The sequence below is a fragment of the Protobothrops mucrosquamatus genome, unplaced genomic scaffold (assembly GCF_001527695.2).
Source record: "Protobothrops mucrosquamatus isolate PMUCROS unplaced genomic scaffold, P.Mucros_1.0 scaffold_257, whole genome shotgun sequence".
Classification (NCBI taxonomy): Eukaryota; Metazoa; Chordata; class Lepidosauria; order Squamata; family Viperidae; genus Protobothrops; species Protobothrops mucrosquamatus.
Window position 1 is genome coordinate 4,256,076 of NW_015386333.1, and position 20,963 is coordinate 4,277,038.

The window sequence follows — 20,963 nt, forward strand, 5'->3', positions numbered from 1 at the left end:
GAGGCAGGTTGTTCCACTGATTAATTGTTCTAATTGTCAGGAAGTTTCTCCTTAGTTCTAGGTTGCTTCTCTCCTTGATTAGTTTCCATCCGTTGCTTCTTATCCTGCCTTCAGGCACTTTGGAGAATAGCTTCACTCCCTCTTCTTTGTGGCAGCCCTTGAGATATTGGAATACTGCTATCATGTCCCCCTCGTCCTTCTCTTCATTAAACTAGACATACCCAATTCCAGCAACCGTTCCTTATATGTTTTAGCCACCAGATCTCTAATCATCTTTGTTGCTCTTCTCTGTACTCTTTCTAAAGTCTCAACATCTTTTTTACATTGTGGTGACCAAAACTGGATGCAGTATTCCAAGTGTGGCCTTACCAAGGCATTGTAAAGTGGTATTAATACTTCACGTGATCTTGATTCTATCCCTCTGTTAATGCAGCCTAGCACTGTGTTGGCTTTTTTGGCAGCTGCAGCACACTGCTGGCTCATATCTAAATGATTGTCCACAAGGACTCTGAGATCCCTCTCACAATTTCTACTATTGAGCAAGGTACCACTTATACTATACCTGTACATTTGGTTTTTCTTGCCTAAATGTAGAATTTTACTTTTTTCACTGTTGAATTTCATTTTGTTAGATAGCGCCCAGTGTTCCAGTTTGTTCAGATCCTCCTGTATGTTAAACCTATCTTCTGGAGTGTTGGCTATTCCTGCCAGCTTGGTGTCGTCTGCAAATTTGATGAGTTCCCCATCTATCCCCTTGTCCAAATCCTTGATGAAGATGTTGAAGAGCACTGGGCCCAGAACAGAGCCCTGGGCCACCCCACTACACACTTCCCTCCATGTAGATGCAGTTCCATTGAGCACTACATGCTGAGTATGGCCGGTCAGCCAGCTATGAATTCATCTGGTGGTGATGCTGTCTAACCCACATTTTTCTATCTTATCAAGTAGTACGTTGTGATCTACTTTATGAAATGTCTTACTGAAGTCCAAGTAAATTATATCCACAGCATTCCTCTGGTCCACTAATTTTGTCACTTGGTCAAAAAATGCAGTAAGATTTGTCTGGCATGATCTGTTTTTGACAAACCCATGTTAGCTTTTAGTAATGATTTTGTTTGCCTCTAGGTGTTCGCTGATTTGTTGTTTGATTATCTTTTCCAGATTTTTCCCAAGTATTGAGGTCAGGCTGATAGGTCTGTATTTCCTGGATCTATTTTTCCCTTTTTTGAAGATGGGAACTACATCACCTCTTTTCCAGTCCTCTGGTAGTTCCCCAGTGCTGCAGGATCTTTGAAAAATATAGTTCAGTGGTTTTGAGATCACATCTGCCAGTTCTGGTCCTGGTGATTTGAACTTGTCTAGGCTGGATAGGTGCTCACTTACCATTTTCTTTCCTATCTTGTGTTTCTAATCTATTTTTTATGGTACTGTTTTTGATAGGTTGGACTGTTTTTTCCCTTCATGTAAAGACATATGCAAAAAATGAGTTAAATAGTTCTGCTTTCTCCCTGTTGCTTGTCACCTTCTTGCCACTTTCCCCCATTAATGGGCCAATCATTTCCTTAACTTTTTTCTTGTTTTTTACATATTGAAAGAAGCTTTTTTTGTTATTTTTGACTTTGGTCACAAGCCTTAGTTCATTTTGAGCCTTAGCTTTCATATATATCACTTCCATATATTTTGATCCTCCATAAAAGATTAATTCGCCGCTTCCATTAGTATAAGGGTGGGGCAGAAATCCCTCTTCTTCCCTTTCGGAGGTAATTTGCTTCTTGGGGATCTTTTCCAGGAAATTAAATATAGAATAGAAAAGAGAAGATCAAATTCCTCACTCAGTTTCAAACACGCTGTTCACAGTTGTGCTGGTTAGTGCTTTTGGACTTCGGTTGCAAGTAGCTTGGGCTGGTTACTGAAATACAGCCAGCCATTATCCTGTTGGTTTAGAAGGCTTTCCCCAAGTCAAACAGAATGACCGTCGTCGTTCTACAGTCGCTGGGGCACCCTTCTTTCTTTGTCGCCTCTCCAGGGCGATTTAGACCCATTTAGGGTCCCCAGGCAGGACAAAATTAGCTACGGGGGTGTGGAGAATCCGCAAGCCCGCAACCGGACACTACCATACAAAACTGGAAGTCCTATAGTCATTTTCTGAAGATTTTCTAATTGTAAGTTTAAGTTAAAAACTTGTACATTTATCTTATCCAGATTATCTTTAGTCTCTTCATGGTTTCTTCTGGAATCTTCTTTATGTGAATCGATTGCAGTATAGATTGCATTTTCTTCTGAAAGTTGTTAGCTTTTTCTCTCTGATATGCCAAGTTGGGAGCTTCAGAGGCAGATATTGGGAATGGTTTTTTACCACTTTTAGCTAGGTATGGAGCACTCATTTTTGTTCCCACCCTCTATTATATTTCCCAGGTGCTAGGCTTATCTAACACAACCAATCTTATAGTCAATGCAACAATATACTATTTAAATTTAAATTTAACATCATCTCATAAAGTTCTTATATTCTTTCTATATAGCCTTTATAGTCCAATAAGTTCCAAAATATAGGTCCACCACCAAAAGGAGTATTTTGTAACAGTTCTTCTGTCCAGGAATCCAAGAATTATCAGTCAACTGATGTTTGTAATCCAAAATGTCCAACCACCCTACAATCAATCCATAAGTCTTCCCCAGGCAAAAGTAACCAAAAGGCAGAAAGTCAAGAGTTAAAGTTCAGTTGATGTTTGTAATCCAAGAGGGTCAGCAAGTTTCAAAACTGTTGTAGCTCCCACCATACAGAAAATAGCTCAAAATGTTTTTCTCTGTTGCCAGTGGCTCTCTGTTGAACTAAGAGCTTCACTAAAGATCAAAGAAGCTAAGTTATCTGTGTCTGGGCTTTGTGCCAAGTCCACTCTAGACACAACAAAATTAGTGCTGTACCTCTCTGCCATCACTAGATGACCTTAGATATCCATTTTCCAGCACTTAAAGCAAACAATTATTTCAACTTTAAAGTTTCTTGAATTTCACTCCAATGTTCTTTCAAAAAAAGATCTTAATAGTTTTCTCAGTTCTCAAATTTATCAAAGCTATGTCTTTATATTACTTCCACTTTAGTATTATATTCTTCTCTATTTTTGTCCCCCAAAAGGAATAGGACCACCGTTTTCATTTCTCTGGAAGGGTGGGGCAAAAATCTCCTTCTCGTGTTTGGGGACTTCTTGGTTTTGGGGAGTGTCTTTTCTAGGGAGTCAAGTATCAAAATATTAGAAAAAGGATCAATATTCTCACCCAGTTCCAAGCAAGCTGTTTAAAATGCTGGTAAGTGCTTTCTTTGTTTGGTTGTCAGTAGCTTGGACTAACCACAGAAATGTAGCCAGTCTTTCCCCTGCCGGTTTGGAGAGCTTTCCTTGGATCAAACGGACCAATTGCCATCTTTCCGTGATCGATGAGAGTCCCCTCCTTCATCGCCTCTTTAGGCCTCTGACCTTAGGCCCATTTAGAGCCCCTGGCAGGGAGAACTCAGCTGTGGGCAGCGGAACCTCACTTTCCTTCAGCTGCATCGCCACGATGCAAACCGGAAGTCTGCTCAACCTGATTTCTATACTCTCCATTCCAGACCATGAAGATTGATAATAGGCCACAGTTAATGACAAATTTTGGAGTGGGGTATAGCCACTCTACACATCATCCCATTCCCTCAAAACAATGGGGTGAGAATTCTGGTGACAGCAAAAAGCAGAGGGTTCTTCAGCGATATTATCAGTAACCTGCCCTGATAGCAATTGGCAGTTCAGATGTTGGGTAAATTCCTAAAACAAGGCAAAGTTATACAGGAATAATTCTAGAGGAATATATGAGAATTAGAGCATCAGCCTAAAGAGTGTCAAGTGATCCAGCTACAATTACCTAAGGACACAGACCAGCATATAGGTAGATTACTGGACAGTATAAACTGAGCTCCTAAAATATGTGTTGTTTGAAAGTTAGAAACCATTTATTCTGGTTGGGATTCAGTGGCACAGCTTTAATATGAGATTGCTCATTTTCTTTACAATACTTAAAATCTATATAAAGCTTCTATTGTTTGCATTCTTTCAAGTAGACTTCGACTTCTGGTGACTGCATAGAGATCCCATGCAACTGACTCACAATCATCAAGCTAGCTTTCATACATAAAAGAAAACTTGAACTTGGATCTCCTCACTCTTGTCCAACTTTAGTTAGTTCTTAAGAAGCATCTTAGGAGAGTCAGCCACCAAATTGGGTTGAAGTGTCACCAATTTGCTGGTGATTCTGCCCTTCCTTCCCAAACAGGTTTATATAGAATAAAAAAGATGCTGTTTTAAGTTCTAAGCCACTATGCAAATGCTGTAAGAATCTGGATTGTATAACAAGTTGGGATTGAATCCTGGCAAAAAGAAACTGTTATGTGGTGTTGGGTGGCTTGGCTTCTCTATTGTCTCTGGTGGGAGGTATACTAAGCAAGCATCCTGACTGTGATTTTAATTCACCTTTGCTTTGCTTTACAGTAGGGGTATTAAACTCACGACATCACATGACATGTCACGATGTAGCGTGACTTTTTTCCATTGCCAATGGGTGGGCAGTTTCACCATGACGCATCCAGCCCGCAGGCCGGCAGTTTGACACTTTACAGCATCAAAAGGATTAAGACCCCAAATGGCAGAAAGGTTTATAGAATTCAACTCATGAGAAAGCTGGCTAAAATCTTATAGTCCTTTTTCTTCACTTTCCCACTGTTTGGGATGCTCTTCTTGGTATTGGAATAACTTGCAAGAAAGGAATTAATTTGTTGGAGAGGAATGGATTATAAAAATGGGAGCAGGCGTGCAATGGGAAATGCATACCGAAATAGTTGGCATCTGCTGTTCGCCTAGTGGCCTCTGGGCTGTGAAGCTGCAGCTTAGGAGGCAAGGGAAATGAAATTGATTAGGGTCAATTTCAGGCAGCAGCTGCAAGAGGAAGGTTATAATCAACTAATTAAGAGCTGACTTTGTTAAATTGTGGTTAGCACTTTTTAGGGAAGCACTGTACTACAGAAATAAGCAGCTCATAAAGAGATTGCTTATCTAAACAATCTCCCTCACTGTAAAAGGAGAAAAAGAAGAAAAAGAATGAGCCAGACAACAGGAAAATGTCTAATGATTTGTAATGGTGAACATGTGACTAAGGAAAAGACAATATAAAAGTCATAAATGTGGGCAATAGTCACCAAGTTACTTTTTCATTACCATTGTAATGGCGTTTGCTGCCTGAAGCAGTTGCTAAATGAGGATTACCTGTATGGCAAAGTGGTCTATTTGGGACTGCAGTCTGAAATCTACAAAGCATGCAAATGCAACCACATATATAATGGGCACAAGTTGATTCAGCAAAATAATACTTTGTAGGTTTCTGAGTATAACTTCTGATGCTAGTTTTCACCTATAAATCAGTATATGGTAAAATCTTAATAAATTGACATGCCACTCATCTCACTATCCATGGTGACTCTTTGGGTAAATCATAGGATACTCACAAGGCTGCAACTTTCGGACTTCCGGTTTGCCGAGTCAGCCAATATGGACGTCTGGAAGGCAAGCTGTCTTCCGCGTTCAGGACCCTGGGGGACCCTGAAAAGGGTCGAAAGTCGCCCTGTAGGGGCGACCAGCAAGGAGAGGATCCCCCTTGGATCATGGGAGGGCGGTAGCTCTTCCGCTTGACCCAGGGCAGCCCTCCAAACCGGCAGACAAAAGACCGGCCATAGCAATATGGCTCATCACTAGGCTGCAGACAGCCGAGTCACACTTACCATCAGGCAATTTTAAGGCAGCGCAGACAAGGCTGGGTGAGATCTACCTCTCTTAAATCCTAACTATTTTCTTTACCTGCATAAGCTGCCTTAAGTACTTTCCCCCCTGTGGAGAGGGGAGATTTTACCCCTCCTCTAGAAACAGCGGCGACTGACTATCCAGGGGAGTTTAAAATGTTGAAAGAATAACTTGATCCTAATTGGAATTCTACTTTTTTTAAAGTTTGTGGACTAAAAGATCTTCTATGTTTATTGAAGATTGGAGTTTTTACTTATAAGAAAGAAGCAAAACTGAAAATATTATAAAAACTTTGGATTCAAAAGAAAAATTTTAAGGGTAGGGGCGACATCTTGTGGCTAAACCTGATACTACAATTTGTTATTGTCTAAAAGAGACGTGGCCAGCAGCCCAGACAAAGAGATAGGACTGATGCAACCTTGAGAGAAGCTCAGCTGTGTTCCTTATTCAGTGACAAAATCTTTTTTTTTTTGCATTCTCTGATTGTAAAGCTTTTAACCTAATACAGTGGTGGCGAACCTTTTAGAGACCGAGTGCCCAAACTGCAACCCAAAACCCACTTATGAATTATCGGGTGCCGGGTGGGTGTGGCCCATTGGGTGGGCGTAGCTGCGGTGGTAACAGCAGACTGGGTGGGACTAAAAAGTTCAATCAATTCCAACTTTGCAAGATCTTTTTTTTCCCGCAACGAGTTGAAATTGACTGATTGATTGAACCTTTTTTTTTTTGCACATGGCAGCAGAGACCTAAAGCAAAAAGGTTTTATAAAACCCAGCTGAAGGCCTACAACTGGGGGGACAGCACACGTGCCCACAGAGAGGGCTCTGAGTGCCACCTCTGGCACCCGTGCCATAGGTTCGCCACCACTGACCTAATACATTACTAAGAAAATATGGATGAAGATCAAGAACAGATTCTATCATCAAACTATTCTTACAGCTACTGATGAAATAAGAGGTTACAAAAAAGAACAAAATGTCAGCCCAGATATACAAACCTAAACTTTGATTACATCTGAAAAATCAACTACACAGAATATAATAGAAAAGGTGGAACAATTAAAGATTATGACAGAAGATTCAACTGATCAACAAATACAGTCAGTGGAAAACTCAGAAAAGGGACTGACAATATGGAAAAAGGAAAAGACTTTCTACATAAATCAGAAAGAACCTGAGGATCAAGAAGAACAGATTGAAGAGAAGATAAACAGCTCAGGACAACTATGTCAAAATGGAAAAATAAAGAGACGATTTGTTAATCCTCTCAAAAAAATAGTGACCAGATGGTTTTTTCTACGTCAAATAATCTATATAACAATACAGGAAGATTTGTTTGATGATTCTAAAGCACGGACATGGAAGACGATTTGGCAAAGAAAGCAAGCTAGAATAAGACTGAAGAAAATTGGGGTTTTGACTTACTTGTGCAAATTAAAATAGAATATACCCAAATAGATGTGTACTTTGAAATATTATGAGATAAGATAAAGAAAACTTTGATTATTTATAACTTAGAAGTATAAATATTAATAGTTAAATTTCAACATTGATTTGCTTATAAAGGTTAAAATGTAAAGGTAATTAAGATATATATAAGCTAAAAATCAATCAATGAATGTAATATTTTTTTTACCTAGCAGTAATAATAATTATTAGCTTAAATATGATAGTAGATATTAGGAGAAAAAGACAGGAAGTATTAAATGTTGAAATAGGAGGAATTTTGATTACTAAATTTAAGATATATGGAAATTACCAGAAAATAAGAATATTATATTGTATTACTAATTAGTTGATGTAAGATGGTAAGAACTCAAATAGATAAGACATGTATTCTGAACATTAGATCTTGTGATGAATTGTGATAAAGGGAATTGGGGTTATTTAAAATTTGGAAATTATAAATTTCAAACGTGAAATATAAATATTAATGGGAAACCAAAAATTGAGAAAAATTAATCAGGACATTGTCTAAAAAGATTGAATGTTAAAACAACCAGGATATGTATAAACTAAAAATTATTGATAAATGCAAGAAGGTTATTTTTTATTTAATTGATATAATAAGAATTGTACTAATTTAAAGATGAGACAGTAAATACTAAGAGGAAAAGACGGGAAACATTTAATGTAATAGTTTGAGATCTGTATTAAAGATATTAGTATGTTATGGAAATTGACCAACTCAGCCACGTTGCTTTTCCAATACTTAAATATAAAACTAGAAAACCAATAAAATTTTCTTAAAAAAAAAAAAAAAAAAAAGACTGCAACTTTCAAATTAACTCCGGAGAGCCTGTCCTGCTCAAGATGGGATGCTCTGGGTTAAAAGGTTGAAAAAAAGCTGAGACTCAAAAGTAATGGTTTTCTGTTGGTGCCCCAACCCTGTGTGCGCTCACTGTATCCTGAAGGATGGCATAAGTAGCTGAATAGAAGAGCACTTGTGCTAGAAGGCAAAAGATACATTGAACATAGTTCCTCTTGGACTTCCATATTTTTATAAGGATTGCTGTATTACACTGAGAGACAATAATTGTATGTTGAGAGACAATGGATGGTAAAACAATGGAAGAATATACATTTTAAAAAACGTTTCAAAAAGCAAACTTCTCCAAAAAAGGTGCATATACAAATAGCCAATGTACTGTAATGTGAACTTCAAATCTACCTTCAGTCACTCTCATTAAGTGACTCGGGCCAATCACTTTTTCTGATCTCAAATGAACATAACAAGGTTTTTTTTTTTTTCCAAGTATAAATTTTTATTATTTTCATCATAAAAAAAGAACACATCACAAATACATCACAATGTAAGAGCCCTACCCCCCACCCCCCACCCCCCGGACTTCCCAAACCTGATCCCAGGATACTATTCAACTAAAAGTAAACTACTATTAATATCCCTAACTCCACAAAATATTATTCTACATAAGTAGGTGAAATATATAAAGAAAGAAAACAAATTATCTACAAGCCTAAATTATATTCCACCATTCTATGCTTATTTTGAATATAAACAATCCATCTTCTCCATATTGATAAAAATTGTTCATTTGAATGATTCTTCAGATAAGCCGAAATTTTTGCCATTTCAGCAAGATGCGAAACCTTCAATCTCCAGTCCTCCATTGTAGGTAAAACTTTACTCTTCCAATTTTGAGCTATCAACANTGAAAAAAAGTTGCATCTTGTTGTCCACACCTCCAGCACTTGGATTCATAATTCTCATAAATACGAGACATAGTTGCAGGATCCATGTGCCATCTATAAAACATTTTGTAAAAGTTCTCACGTAAGTTTTGAGCTTGCGTGAATTTCACATTTCTCACCCATATCAACTCCCAGGTATCCATAGATATTGTTTCTCCTAGAACATAACAAGGTTAACATGAGGGATAAAAAGAAAGATCCCTGTACAACCTGTCCTGCATTCTTGGAGGAAAGGCAGAATATAAATCTAATAGTACATAAATACACCATATTCCAATAATTAGCATTTAAATAAATGGCATGCGAGTATAACTATCGGATCTAAATTGTTAATGTATATTTTATTTATATGAGAAACTGAAAAAATAGCAGCTGAGCTAAGTTAACAATTGCATGGCGCTGTGGGCCAATAGGAAAAGTATTCAAAGAAATTTCTTACTGTTGGAACTAGAGAAATGAAACAAACAGGATTTTTTTTCTCAAGTACTTTATTTTGCAGCAGATACAGCAGAAAGAAGCACCCAGCAAAATGTTTAAAATATATTTAACTATTAATACAATGGAGGAGTGTTTGGTGGTCTTATTGCACTAAACCTTTTTCTATTCCACATCACATAAAATCTAATGAAGTAGTCAGTTTTCCATTTCAAAAATTATCAGCATTTTACTTTAAAAACTTCTCCAATGAGACAATTTACTATAAATACTCTACAATATTGGCTGATTTATAAACACTTAAAAAGGCAATTAAATAACATGATATTGCCACACAAATGCTACTCAAACCAAGCTGTTTTAAATTTACAATGTATTACCATTTCAAATATTCTCTGCAAGAATGTGCTATTACTCATGTAGCATTAACATCACAGTATTACTGGCCAATAAAACAATAGGCAGTATTTTATGAAGGTCTTTTAATGCTCTATGTTGGGGAAAAAAGTAAACCTCAAAACTACTGAGCCTGCAAAAATGATACAGATTGAATTGCTATTATAGAAATATGGAGCAAGACCTTCTAACTGGATATGCTAATGCACAAATAAAGTAATCTAAATAAATGTTTAAAATATAAAAGCATAGCACTTATTCAAGTCTCTCTTGTTCAGAGAATCACCAGGATGGCTTTGCATCAAGGATAATTACTTCTAAGGTACAATCTTCCAATAGTTTAGTATAGAAATAGTTTGTATATGGAATTCTGTACAGAAAATTACAAAGCACCAGAATAATTAACTCATACGTTCCTCACAGTATGAACTATTTAAAGAAGGCTTGTTTTTTGTAGGTCTGCAAAACTGTTTTATGATGAATGCAATAAAAAAAATCCTTTGCTAGTTTTACTCACGCAAAGAAGCAGTATTATGAACAGACCTGGTGCCATAGTATTTATAACATCCAGATATTAGCAGATGTTTTACTGAGAAGGAAAGTACCTTTGCAATAATGCAAACAGTACAACCAAGATATACTAACAATTCTATTATTAAGTCTGATGAAATTGGTTTTCAAATAGAGTGTTCCTGCTCTCTCAGAATTACCCATTTCTCCTTTCCCCTTGATGAAATTTTGTTCCCATTTTGTATTCCTAGGGAATTTTCCTAAAAGAATTATCATCAGCATTGTAGCCCACTTTTATTGGAGCAGTTGTTCTTAAGATTCTGGCCTTTATCACCTTTCAGTGGAAATCAATTAGCTTCCTTAATAAGCAATTTTTCTTCAGAAAGTAGGAATCCATCTGGGAGCTAAACAGCTACAGATAACATGAAATGGGCATGTCAACAATAGTGGGATAGATCAGAATGACAGACTGCTTGCTGGGTATCTAACTAATTTAGATATTATATTCCAATTTTGAAATCAATGAGACACTTGATGATTTCTAGAATGAAATGGCAATTCTTTCATGTACTGTGGTGGAGAGAAGATAAGAAAACTTCATTCAAAAGTTTATAGAGATCTCTGTGTGTATATTATTGCTATTATTTTCTGTGAGAATATCCCACCTAGGGTTTAAATAAATTATGTATTTGAAATCATTCCATGCAAGTCTTTGCTAGAGATGGGAGTAATTTCTAGTACCTCTAAGGTTTTGGGAACTTCTGCATACGTATATACAGATGCAAACACATCTACAGTATATCTGTGTGTTTGTGTGTGTGTGTGTGTGTGTAGTAGTAGTAGTAGTAGTAGTAGTTCTGAAAATTTAAACCCTAAACCAGAAACTGGGAAAAATACTCACCTGAATTACTCAAGAACTTAGTTTGTGTCTTACATACAAGACCATTTCTGATGGCTGACTTGTTTTTCAAGATCTGAAGCCTATCACTGGGGCCATTTAATAAATCAGGCAGCAGGATTTTTTTTTCTTTTTGAACTAGGAGTGCAAAGTACAAAGTACAAAGATGTAGATCACAGGAAATCCATTAGCCAAATTCTTCTAATTCTACTATAGTAGTCTTTTGTTCTAAAATGTATACAATTTCCCTAATTTGCCAAGCCAAATTAGCCATGAAAACTGTATGGTAATATCTTATTCCTGCACTGGGCTCTTCTAATTCTGGTCCATTAGCAAAAGAGCCAGAAAACAAATGCCAGATAATTGTTATTGACCACGGGAATTTGAAGGATCCATCTGATTCAGCTCTGATTGATCTAATAGTTCAAAATCATCCCCTTCAGCATCTGTATCCAGCTCTGAGCTGGAGGTCCGAAGGAAGGCCTTGGCATTTTGCTGCTGTCTGTTGCTATGCATAGCAACTGACTGGGAAGTTCCTGACAAGGCTAGCTGAATCATTCCCCTGGTCACAAAACCAGCTAAGTCATCTGTCAGATTGTGCATTAATGGAAGCTCACTCAGGAGAAATTCTGAAGTCACTACTTCCTGTTTATGAGACTGTTGGTTCTCTTCCTGGGCACGGTGATGGGGGGCAAGGCTTGGAATGCCAATGCTGGTGTCATCCTCATCGTCTATACCTGTCATCTCAGGGTTGATAGAAGGGAAATCTGGAAGATCTCGAGCAAAAGATTCCTCTGGATCACTGTGGCCATCAAAGTCTAAAGAGAAATTTAATGGGTAATTAAAATTCATGTCTCTATGTGTGTGAACAAATTTTCATTTAAGCTGTATTTTTTTCCACACAAAATGTGTTTTGGTCTACAAATAAAGGCATTATGAAAATGAGTATTATGAAACCTTACAGTCGAACTGAGATCCTTGCATGAGGAACAGAAAAATCAAACAGACTGAACTACAGCATACAGTCAATATTGGAAGAACCAAGTACTCATCTATCTGCACTCTGTTAACCTTAGCTGATAAATGGATGTTAAACTCATTATGACACAGATACCTTTCCCAATCTTATCCTAGAAAGCTCTCAACAGGATATTGAGTTCTGAAAGGTTCCTGTTCAATAAACAAAAAATATTATTCAGTTGATCTTAGTATTTATCTTCCCATATCAGTCACTTCTCAACATCCAATTTAAGTGCAAACATTTTAGAGCAGCTCTATCATGTTTTCATACTGGATGGAAAGTAGCTATTTAGTTTTTGTTTTGTTTTGCCTTTTTATCCTGATGGGCCTCCAAAGTTATATTTAATGTCAAATATATCTTGCATTCCCCCCCCCCATACATTCTACTTACCCTCAGAACCTTCTGTCAATGGAGTTTGGCCCCGGGATAAATTGAAGGTCCCATTCTCAGTATAAGACACTTCTGCATCAGAATGCTCAGAGTCAGAGAAAGTCAGTTCTTTGGCAACCACAGCATCATCCAACTTGGGGGGGGGGAGAAAAAAGGGTTTGAATACTCTTGACTAAGTAGGCAAATGTATATACCGTTAGTTATTCCTGTCATCCTTTTTGTTTTATTGCTTTATTTTGATTGTTGTGAACCACCCAGTTATAGGGAGTTGGGTGCCAAATAAAAATAATTTATATATACTGTAAATAGTCCTCACTTAACTATGCCAATTGGGAGCAGAATTTCTGTCGCAAAGGCATATAGTTGTAAAGCACAGTGACACATGACCATGCTACTTAGTAATGGCAGTTCTGGCACTACCCAGGTGTCTTCTTTAAGTAATTCACGCATTTATTAAGTAATGCGTTTATTAAGTAAGGACATCATGTGGTTCTCATTTGCAAGCTGCTGCTTTCTTCCACCTTAAACTTATTTAGATTCTGAATCTAAATATGCTGCTCCAGCCGAATCTGTGAAATGTCAGCCTTAGATATCAAGCCAAGTTGACTGATCAGAACAAGACCACCTGGATAGATGAATCAGTCAGATGAGGATGACATAACATCTCTCAGTCCCCACTCCTGAGGAATAGAGAGGATAAGGAGAGATGTTCTATGAGGCATCTTGCCAAGCAATGAAGTAACTCTTTTGATTAGTGACAGCTGACTACAGTCTAATTTAAGAAGCAGCCCTGACCCATGTTCCATTTACTGGAAACAATATCTGATCTCCAGCTCTTATGTGATGTTTCTATGAATCCTGTTCATGTAAGAAACCTTGAACTTCTGATCTCTGGGCTCGCTGACAACCCTGATCTGGCTTTTGGAATCTTGAACTGATTTTGGACTATTCTTTTGCACATTCCTATTTAAAAGTCAATAATTCAAGCAAGCATCTGAGATTGTTTGGTTTGAATTCTTTTGTTATCTCTTTGACATTGAGTAAACTGTGAATTACCATAGCAATTGTATGTAAGCCAGTATTTGAAACCAGAAACAGGACAAGTTGTAGGAAGTGGCAAAGAAGATCATAAATGGCAACCACATAACTATGCTACTTTGCAATGTCCTAATAAAAAGCTGGGCACTTGGATCCCAATCATATGACTCAGCAATTCTGGAATGGTCATGAGAATCAGTTGTAACTATCACTCGTTCAGGACCATCTTCACTTCAGTCATTGAATGAATGGACATTAAATGAAGACCACCTGTACAGAAAGAAATCCCAAATTCATACATTCAAAATCTACCCAAATTAAAGTCAGTGGCTACCATAATTGTCTTTAGTCACATGAAGTTAGAGAAGGGCCTATAATTGGAATCCAGCTAATTTGATTCACTTAAAATTAATAATGGACCAAATATTTCTGCTTCACTTAAAATTGAGATATGTCTCCCCCCACTTTGCAAATGAGAAGATTTTCACTTATTCTGAAGTGCAGTAATAATTTCATTTACCTTTCTAGGGTGGAGAATTGGCTATGTTTATGATAATGAATTTTGAGAGGTAGAAGAAATATTGTTTTTCTGAAATATCTGGATTTATCCCAAAGAACACAGCATAGTTTGTGATGCTATAAATAATCACTAAATGAAGAGGAACCCTAAGCACCTATGTATAGCTAAGCAATATAAACACAGCCAAGACTACCTTCAGCTATTTACCTTAATCATCCTCTATTTTAGGAATTTTCTTCATTTCATATTAATACCAATAAATGGACATGCTGCAGTACATGCATACATCATTTTTTCATTGTTACAATAAAACTCTCTTTGATATAAGTATTATTGCAAGAAAAAGGAACAACTGTGTTTTGCTCATGCAGTATAGTACTTATCTATGAGTAATGAATCTTGGTATTGATTACATTAATTCCAATATTGGTCAAGTTATCAACAACTACTTACTTAACCAGTATGGCTGGTTAAAATACAACTATGGCTCCATTATACTGATTTTTATGCACATTTTTATATAGAAATTTTATTTTTAGACTTTTAAAGAACTGTAAATAATTCTATTTCCCTACAATAGTTCACTTGAAGAGTTTAGAGCAGGGCTGTCAAACTCGCAACATTACATGATATGTTGCGACTTTTTTCCCATTGCCGGCAATGGGGTGGGCGCGGTTTTGCCATGACACATCTGGCTTGCGGGCCGGCAGTTTGACACCCTGGTTTAGAGCATCAAAAATAATCAAACATTCACAATGAAATGTAAATATTATGTACTAATAATTGGTTTATATATACTAATCATAAATAAAAAATTGCTCAAGAAATATTTAGATGCTTTTATTATATTAAGAAAATTATACCACAGAATCCAGTTATATGCAAGTATAAAAACAATCTTGAAAGCAAGCAACCACCATAGGGCCATTGCACACTTTTATTTTTTGTTGATTTGGTCTATGTTTACTGAATCATGTCAGTAAATATGAATGGTCACACGTTTGATCTGCTTCTCTGTATTCTGTTGAAATGTGGCCTAGAGCAGGAATCCCCCAACTCTAGGCCACACAAACGGCGGGTGAGTGCACGAAGCTTTATTTGCGCATGCATGGGAGCTAGGCTTTGCATGTGAAACCATCCCCTCCCACCATCACTGTCACTGCCGGTCAGTGGAGCCAGAAAGGTTGGGGACAACTGCCTATAGGATATAAAAACAAAAGTGTTGGCATTGGTGAAAATCTAACTACTGTAAGGAGGAAGAGTCTGCACCTGAGGTGCAATTTTTACAAAACAAACCCAACAGCAATTTTTTTTTAAAAAATCACCTCTATAATTAATAAATATTTATAGATACTCCATTCTCCAAATCATGAAAACACTACCATCTCTCCCCATTGCACTCTTTCCACAAATTTCAACAATATGCTATTCTTTACCAAAGTCTGTGCTACTTTTACCTTAGGACAAAAAGCAGCAAGCTCTTCTTCACTATCACTCTCATTGGCACCAGCAGGATGCTCCCTCCAAATGTGGTGACGTGCTAAAATGAAATTAGAGATCTATCTTCACAGAAGTAAACAGAAGAAAAACCAAAACAATACTATTTACAGATTAAGATTCTAGAATTTGAACATCTACAAGAAATGGGCATTTTCCCCAAAAATCTGTTTAGGACAGGAAAAGGCTTGTCAATATTCCATAAGAATATTTAATAATTTCATCCAAAGCACAATGATGCTAAGTCTTTCATGTACCAATAAAAAGATACAGTGGACAAAATGTAAAAAAAAAAAAAGAGAGCCTCTAATGAAAATTAGAGTCAGACTCACACTGTCTTTCCTTATGTTTGGACATCATATAACCACGAACACTGAAGTCCAACCGTTGCAGAGCTGGCTGTAGTTTGATGTACAGATGTTGACTCAGGTTATGGTATACAGCAAGTGGCCACAATAAGAGAGAAAGCACTGGAAAAAAGAATGATTAGAAGACTACTAATCAATAAACATCTTCAAGAAATATTTGGAACAGGTGGGTTAAAATGTGAAGTTGCTATAATGAGCATTTTACAATGAACTATAGTAGTGATGGCGAACCTTTTAGAGACCGAGTGCCCAAACTGCAATCCAAAACCCACTTATGTATCACTGGGTGCCGAGTGGATGTGGCAGACTGGGTGGGCCTGGCCACTGGATGGGCATGGCTGCAGTGGTCATGGCAAACTAGGTGGGCATGGCCGGGATGGGTAGGGCCACCTCAATGTTGCTCATGGGGACGCCTGTGGGCTGGGCAGGGTTGGGAGAGATCCAGGGGGTCTCTGGCAGGTGGGACAGTGGGCAGGAGGCTCGTCCTGCGGGGTGAGGCGAGGCGAGGCAGGGGGCAGGGCAGAGGTGCCATTGCTGCAAGGCGAGGCAGGGGCTGGATGCAGCCTGACACCATTGGCCCCCGCACACAGCGAGCGCATGGGGACCAACAGCAGCCACAGCCTGCCGGTCCCTCGACCCATGTACTCTGGGCTCCGCAGCCCACTGCCAATACCAAGCCAGCCCTCCAGCAGCGGGCAGAGCAGGGGAGGGAGGAAGCGCGTGATGCAGACTGCCGGATGCACCTACTCTGTCCCATCTGTTTTTGCTTGTGGTTGGAGAGCAGGTTGCTGCTGGTTATCTCCTTGGCCCCCTCACAGATCTTGCCCTTGGCCCGCACGTGGAGCCTGTTCCCCTCGCACACCCAACGCACCTTAGCCCCGCCTTGGACCGCCGGCACCAGCAGCTCATGCAGGTCCATTAGGCTACCATCACTGCCTGGAGCACCTGGCCCGCCCAGCACAAAGGAGGTGAAACAGCCGGCTAGCAAGCTCGAGTAGAAGTGGTAGAGCATACCACGCCCAGCAAGCCGAAGGCTACCCCAAACAGGAAAAGCCGGATCTCCATCAGCGCCATGGCCCCCCAGTCCCAGCTAGGCTTATGTGCCTCCCCCCAACTCTGCTGCGCCTGGACAGCCATGAGGGATACGGCTTCCCCCGCTCATGGTGGCCTTTTGCCTGCTGCCTGCTGGCCCTGGGAGTGCTCTGCCACATCTAAGTGGGGCTTCCTAGCTGACCGCTTCACCTCCTTCGTGCTCCTCCAACGCAGCTCTGGGCGGTGGCCTAATGGACCTGCGCGAGTTGCTGGTGGCCATGGTAGGTACTGAGGTGTGCAAGGGGAGCAGAGAAAAAAACCCTGCTCCCATGTAAGGTGGATTATTTTCTCTGCCATACTTTTTAAACTTTCTTTAAAGTTTACTTGCTGGCAGCAAAAAGTCTTGGAGAGCAGAGAACGCCCCCCCATCTCATGTAAGATGGAGGATTTTCCCTGCCATACTTTTTAAACTTTAAAGTTTACTTGCTGGCAGCAAAAAGCCTTGGAGAGCCAAGAACACCCCCCCCCCCCATCCCACATAAGAGGATTTTCTCCTGTCTTGGCTTTTTGCTGCCAGACAGTCTGGCAGTGAACAGCTAAAGGGAGCGGAGAAAAAAACACTGATCCCATGTAAGGTGGAGGATTTTCTCTGCCATTTTTAAACTTTCTTTAAAGTTTACTTGCTGCAGAATGCGGATCCTTCCCATTCTGCATCAAGTAGAACAGTTTGGCCGCGAACATTGACTGGAGAAAAAAAACAACCCAGTCTCAGGTAAGGTGGAGGGTTTTCACTGTCAGGAGCAAGGAAAAAACCTGTTTGTTTTGAGATGCCAGACTAGCATACATTCACATGCATCCAACCGTCTTGCTTGCTGCAAAGCCAGATTGCAGCAAGGAAGGAAGGGATTGGAGGCACGTGAATGCACGCTAGCCTGGCCATTTCTGGGCCAGTTCTCCGAACTCAAAATAAATTAGGTACCGGTTCTATGGAATGAATCCCACCACTGGGGTGGGGCTTTGTGGGGTTGTTACTGATGTGCAGTAAGATGGAGGAGGCCATCATATTCCATTCAGCCATGGGTTGGCTTTTCCGTGATACAACTCTTGTATGGTTTAAAGGTCGAGGGGGGGGAAACGCAGTGAGAAGCACCCCGCCACTACTTTCCCCACCCCACCCCAATGGAGCGCTCCATCACTGCACCGCTCTGACCCACCCCTCCCATGGAGCGTCCTGCTCCTGCTGCCCCAACCCAACCCTCGCACGGAGAGTCCTGCTCCCGCCGCATCGACCCCTCGCAAAGCGCTTCTCCCGCCGCACCGACCCAACCCTTGCAGAGCCCTTCTCCTGCTGCGCCGACCCAATCCTCGCAGTGCCCTTCTCCCGCTGCGCCGATCCAACCCTTGCACAGAGCGTCCTGCTCCCACTGCCCCGACCCAACCCTCGCAGAGTGCCCTTCTCCCGCCACGCCAACCCAACTCTTGCAGAGTGCCCTTCTCCTGCCACACCGATCCAACCTTCGCACGGAGCGTCTTGCTCCCGCCACCCTGACCCAGCCCTCGCAGAGCGCCTTTCTTCTGCTGCGCCGACCCAACCCTCACAGAGCCCTCTCCTGCCATGCTGACCCAACCCTTGCACGGAGCGTCTGCTCCCCCCACCCTTACCCAACCTTCGGAGAGCGCCCTTCTCCTGCCACACCGCCCCAACCCTTGCAGAGCGTCCTTCTCCTGCCGCCCCGCCCCAACCCTCGCATGGAGCATCCTGCTCCCGCTGCTCCCCCCCCCCCCCCCACGGCACCTTCTTTCCAGCTCTGACGCGGTCCCCCGTCACCTCCTCCGCCACTGTGTGGGACTAAAAATAAAGTTTAATCAATCAATTCCAACTTTGCGAGATCTTTTTCCCCCCCCGAAGTTGAAATTGATTGATTGGTTGAACTTTTTTTTTTTGCACAAGGTGGCGGGGTCCTAAAGTGAAAAGGTATATAAAACCCAGCTTAAAAAGTCACTTGTCCAGGGAGATTTTAATGCAGGTTGCTCATGGACGGGACTGAAGGTCTAGCACTGAGGCGACAGCGTGCGTGCCCACAGAGAGGGCTCTTCGTGCTGCCTGTGGCACGTGTGCCATAGCTTTGCCACCACGGCACTATAGCAAATTCAAACTGGGTCTGGTTAGCTCACTTTTTGACCCTGTCATTTAAAATGTTAATAAATGATTTTCCCCCTTTACAAGAAAAGTATTCTAGTATCCAATCATCCCTTTGATACTCACTTATAAGATAGGCAAGACAGATACCAGGGATGTAGTATCCTAAGACAGCCAAAAATGTAAGGACACCGCAAGCTAAAAGGCAGAACTGCAAAAACAAAACCTTGAAATCAATTTGTATTAGGCAAACTGGTTATGATTCAAGACAATTGTAGGTATATTTGGACTGCTGCCAACAAACTTTTTGAGAAGTGATATCAAACTGAAATTATACATGTAGCTGGGGTTGGAACATGGCAGGCGTATCAATTTCAACTGCCTTCGTCTTATGGGCAATGGGGACAGATCAGGGCAATTCTAGGATATTGGTTGAAAGTTCCATCAAATAGAAATGGGATATTCTTGTACTCCCTTATTTTTCCAATTTCCCTTTTCTTATAAAAGCTCTGTATTTGCTTCTCAATCCTTCAATGCTTACACTTGCAAGGAAACTCACATTATATAAATTATATAGCACAGAACCAGGTATATTATATTTTTATACAGAAATATTCAAACATCTCCTTTTCTCAGGTTTTTGCTTTGGGGTAGCTTTCCCCCATCCCCCAATTAACACATGGTTCCTACAACTTGGGATTGTTTTTCACCTTGCCAGGATTTTGCTTTTTGAAACTCAGCAGGCTTCTCATGAAGCTGTCTCCTGTAATCCATCCTTTGGCCAAAAAGTGGCATAGTTCAGGTACACTCAAAAATCGAGGATGGACAAAGCCCCAACTGAAAAAAAAATCAGATTATATTTTACCTCATTGTAAAATACAAATACACTGAGCACTGTTTTCAAATAGCTGCATTTCACTTACAGAGTTCATTAATATTTGTAATATACATCTTACAGATGAAAGCTAAAGTGCTATTTGTCCTGCTCAAATCCATAACATCAATGGAACTCTTACTGTGGTAAACTTACCTCCAATCTTAATGATAAAATATCATCTGCCTTTTCATTTAAAGTGCATATAGGTACTTAAACAGAGAAACTATTTTCTGAGTTAAGAATCTGTTACAGCATTAATAGATTTTTAACAAATGGCATTTTTGCAAATAAATTCATAGAAGTTAATGAGAGTTTTCTTGAATACTTTAAATTAGACATGAGCAAAAAATAATCTTTGGGGAGAATTCTAGTTTGCACTTGAAAGAGGTAATTAATTTCCAATAAATAATCTTGACTATGTACTCAGAGCAATTAAAAAGGAGCAAAAAAGCAGAGTTTTTTCAGACTTTCAGTATTTCATTTCAAGAAAACTGGAACTCAAGAAAACTCCATGCATACTCATATAGATTTATGAGACTTAATATGGCATACAATCTAATCTAGCTGATATTTTACTGTGGAGTATTAAGCTTACTCCTAAACAAATATGTGGGTGAAGAAGGAGAGTGCAAAAGTTGGCTTGAAACTCAACATTAAGAAAACCAAAATCATGGCATCCGGCCCTCTCAATTCCTGGCAAATAGATGGGGAAGAAATGGAGGTAGTGACAGATTTTATTTTCCTGGGCTCCAAGATCACCTCAGATGGGGACTGCAGCCAAGAAATTAAAAGACGCTTGCTCCTGGGGAG

General features: G+C 39.8%; 1 protein-coding gene across 1 annotated transcript in view; it reads right to left on the reverse strand.

Annotated features, from left to right (window-relative positions):
* Positions 1 to 9,516: 9,516 nt before the first annotated feature.
* Positions 9,517 to 20,963, reverse strand: part of RETREG3 (reticulophagy regulator family member 3) — an 18,727-nt gene continuing 7,280 nt past the window's right edge. Inside the window, exons 4-9 of the mRNA XM_015831518.1 lie at positions 19,987 to 20,113; positions 19,403 to 19,487; positions 16,069 to 16,206; positions 15,697 to 15,779; positions 12,682 to 12,814; positions 9,517 to 12,088 (exon numbers count right to left, since the gene is read on the reverse strand). Of these exons, the coding sequence (XP_015687004.1) occupies positions 11,637 to 12,088; positions 12,682 to 12,814; positions 15,697 to 15,779; positions 16,069 to 16,206; positions 19,403 to 19,487; positions 19,987 to 20,113 (1,018 nt within the window). The 3' untranslated portion in view covers positions 9,517 to 11,636. The remainder of the gene's footprint in view (positions 12,089 to 12,681; positions 12,815 to 15,696; positions 15,780 to 16,068; positions 16,207 to 19,402; positions 19,488 to 19,986; positions 20,114 to 20,963) is intronic.